The 3,034-nt window shown below is 40.1% G+C and overlaps 1 protein-coding gene across 1 annotated transcript; it reads right to left on the bottom strand.

Moving 5' to 3' along the window:
* Positions 1-3,034, bottom strand: LOC147874505 (uncharacterized). The gene is made up of 4 exons (XM_087345251.1): positions 2,920-3,034; positions 2,616-2,736; positions 396-496; positions 1-218 (listed from the first exon to the last, which is right to left on the bottom strand). Exons 1-4 carry the CDS (start codon positions 3,031-3,033, stop codon positions 6-8), a joined length of 549 nt encoding a protein of 182 aa, XP_087201377.1. The 5' UTR covers position 3,034; the 3' UTR covers positions 1-5.

Raw genomic sequence — 3,034 nt, forward strand, 5'->3', positions numbered from 1 at the left:
CCAAATCATATCACACATTCAGGAGTTAAGAATAGTGCAACAAATGCTTTTGTATGAGCAGTACTTACATATAAGAAGGATGGAATCTTTATAATAGTTGAAGGCTGTCCAAAGGCTGACATGACCTGCTTCATGAAGCATGTCCGAGATACAAGAGCATCTCGCAGCAGAAAAATCAAGTAAACCATCACACCTTGTCGCACCCATTTCATGTCGCCCTAGTAAACAAACGTATCATATAAGTGAGAATTCATCTTTTCCTGACAGCAAGTATTAAGATGGATGTCTCTCGGGTTGTTGTGAGGTATAGACTGGTATAACTTTACTAAGGTTTGAGATATGCTGATGATGGAGGCAACAAGGGCCTCTGAAACTCCATTGGGCACATTACTCACCATGAATATTCCATGCAGCAAAATAAATCCTGCCAGGGTTCCCAAAGTGATATACAGCAAAGCGATATACAGCAAACACACATCCTGCTCCAAATTCAGGACTGAAACAAAGTTAGTTAGTTAGTTAGTTATTTCCTGTTACTCCTAGTGGAGCATAGGGCAGCAGTAAAGACCTTCCATCTAGTTCTGTTGACAGCCAAGCGTTTCATTTCACTCCAAGTTTTACCAGCTTCCATAGCCTCTTCTTCCACCGTTCTCTTCCATGTCTACCTCGGACGGCCCGGTCTCCGTGTTCCCTGCGGATTCCAGTCCAGTGCTGTCTTTTCAACTGCTCCAGGTTGCTTGCGCAATGTGTGGCCAATCCACCTCCACTTTCTTTCCTTAATTTGCTCGTCAATCGGTGGTTGATTTGTTATCTCCCACAGGACATCATTTGATATTATATCCGGCCACCTCACATTTATAATTTGTCGCAAACACCGGTTGGTGAAGACTTGTAACCGGTTAACAATAGCTTTTGTAACCTTCCATGTTTCACAGCTATAGAGGAGAACTGACCTCACATTGCTATTGAACAGTCTAAGCTTGGTTCGTCTCGAGATGTTCTTGTTTCGCCAAACGGGATACAGTTGAACGAAGGCTCCATTTGCCTTCCGGATCCGATTCTTTACATCCTCTTCTGCCCCTCCATATTTCCCGACCATACTGCCTAGATATACAAAGGAGTCCACTTGTTCCACTTCCTCTCCAAGCACTGTTAGTTTTGTCTCATTTTCAGATCGAATTCTCATCTCCTTTGTCTTTTGGATGTTGATCTTTAACCCTGCAATCTCTGCTTCCTTTTGCAATCTTGCTAGCTTTGTGTCCATATCCTGAAAACTTTGCGAGAGCAGACAGATATCATCTGCATAATCGAGGTCTTCGAGCCTATCATGTATTCCCCATTGAATACCTCTTCTGCCACCTTCAACAACTTTCTTCATTACTCTATCCAAAACCAGCAAGAATAAGGTAGGTGACAAGATACATCCCTGCCTCACCCCAGCATTTGTTTGGATAGGTTCAGTGAGTTTTCCATTGTGCAAGACTCTGCATTCATATGCTTCATACATCTCTTTCATGATATTGGTAATCTTTTATGGTATTCCATATTCTTCCACAGTATTCCACATCACTCTCCTATTGACCGAATCAAACGCTTTCTCAAAATCGATAAACGTAAGGTAGAGAGTACTCCTCCATTCTGCACTCTGCTCTAGTATTATGCGGAGTGTGTTGATAAGATCGACACAACTTCGATGTTTTCTGAACCCTGCCTGCTCTTTCCTTAGTTTTTCTTCCACGGATTCTTTAATTCGATTTAGGATTATTCTTGAGAGCACTTTACTCAGTACTGACATGAGAGTTATGCCCCGCCAATTATTACAATTGGTAATATCCCCTCTCTTTGGTAACTTGACAATCAGGCCCTGTTTCCAGTCCTTTGGTAGTTTCTCTTCTGTCCATATCTTCTCAAGCAGTGGGTGAAGTAGATTCACAGTGGTGTCAATGTCTACTTTAAGCACCTCAGGTGTAATATTATCCATTCCTGGAGCCTTTCCATTATTTATCTGTTTGAGGGCTACTTTGATTTCAGCCTTTGTTGGAACATTTATACCGATTTTACAATTTACGCTAAAATAATGTTAATGACCAAAATTTGTTTGTTTACTTCTACCACTTTAGCCTGTGTCCTACTTGACTAGTGTCGTAAAGTTGCATGTCTGTATCAAAGGAACGCACATCTAATGCGAGTTTAAATCTCATCACAAAACCGATTACGAGAAGAGCAGAATCGCAAATAGTACTGATGAGTTTTTTAAAACTCTATAAGGAGAAATTTGGATGGTTTTTTTACTCAAGAAGTTAACTGAACAAAATATCGAAGTCTGACCGCAGACAATTTTATGTAATATATTATAATTAATAATTCTCGAATGAAGTGACCTTTTTGGTTATACTTATTTTTGAAACAGCGCAGACCTACTACTTTTTATTAACATCGCTGTAACTGGATCAATGAATTATGGTCTCTCGATACGTCGCACCCACAAGCATTATGAAAACATACAAATTTCAACCAAAACGAACGGCTGGGTGGCGAGATTTCAATTGAGACAGAGACTTCATCGCTCTCACAAGCCAGATAACAACTGGCCTTTGGCACAATGCAGTACGTACCTGGGTGCGGGCCGAAAAACTTCTCCCATAAAGATAATTGCCTGCCTGGGCTTACAATGCTGCCATCCGAAAGAAAAATCAATTCCCTGTGCCCAGCTGCTAACTGATAGATAGTTTTCCCCTGCACACCAAGAACATAGAGATGCTTAATTAGAAAAAAATAATATTCGAAACAGTTATGATAATGGTATTTTAATTATGTAATTTTGAATTTGTAATAACTGAAAACAAACACTATCTCCGTTATTTGAGTTCCCTCCAATCAAAGAATGTATAATTAAGCAAAAATAGAACAAACACGTACCAGAGTCAAAACAGCAAAGCAAATTGCCTGAAATCTGCAGAAATTGACTTCATTTGTATTTGAATCCGTCTTTTTGGGTTTTCTTTCTAGACGTTCTACAAACAGACTGGTCATG

This window comes from Zootermopsis nevadensis, unplaced genomic scaffold (genome assembly GCF_977971745.1).
Source record: "Zootermopsis nevadensis isolate Lab colony 2312 unplaced genomic scaffold, Znev_1.0 Znev_ptg000008l, whole genome shotgun sequence".
Taxonomy (NCBI): domain Eukaryota; kingdom Metazoa; phylum Arthropoda; class Insecta; order Blattodea; family Termopsidae; genus Zootermopsis; species Zootermopsis nevadensis.

Coding starts and splice junctions, on each gene's coding strand:
- LOC147874505 (XM_087345251.1), bottom strand. CDS start 3,033: ATGACCAGTCTGTTTGTAGAACGTCTAGAAAGAAAACCCAAAAAGACG. Junction 497..2,615: donor GTTTTTCGGCCCGCACCCAG/GTACGTACTGCA, acceptor ACTTTGTTTCAG/TCCTGAATTTGGAGCAGGAT. Junction 219..395: donor TGCTGCATGGAATATTCATG/GTGAGTAATGTG, acceptor TTTGTTTACTAG/GGCGACATGAAATGGGTGCG.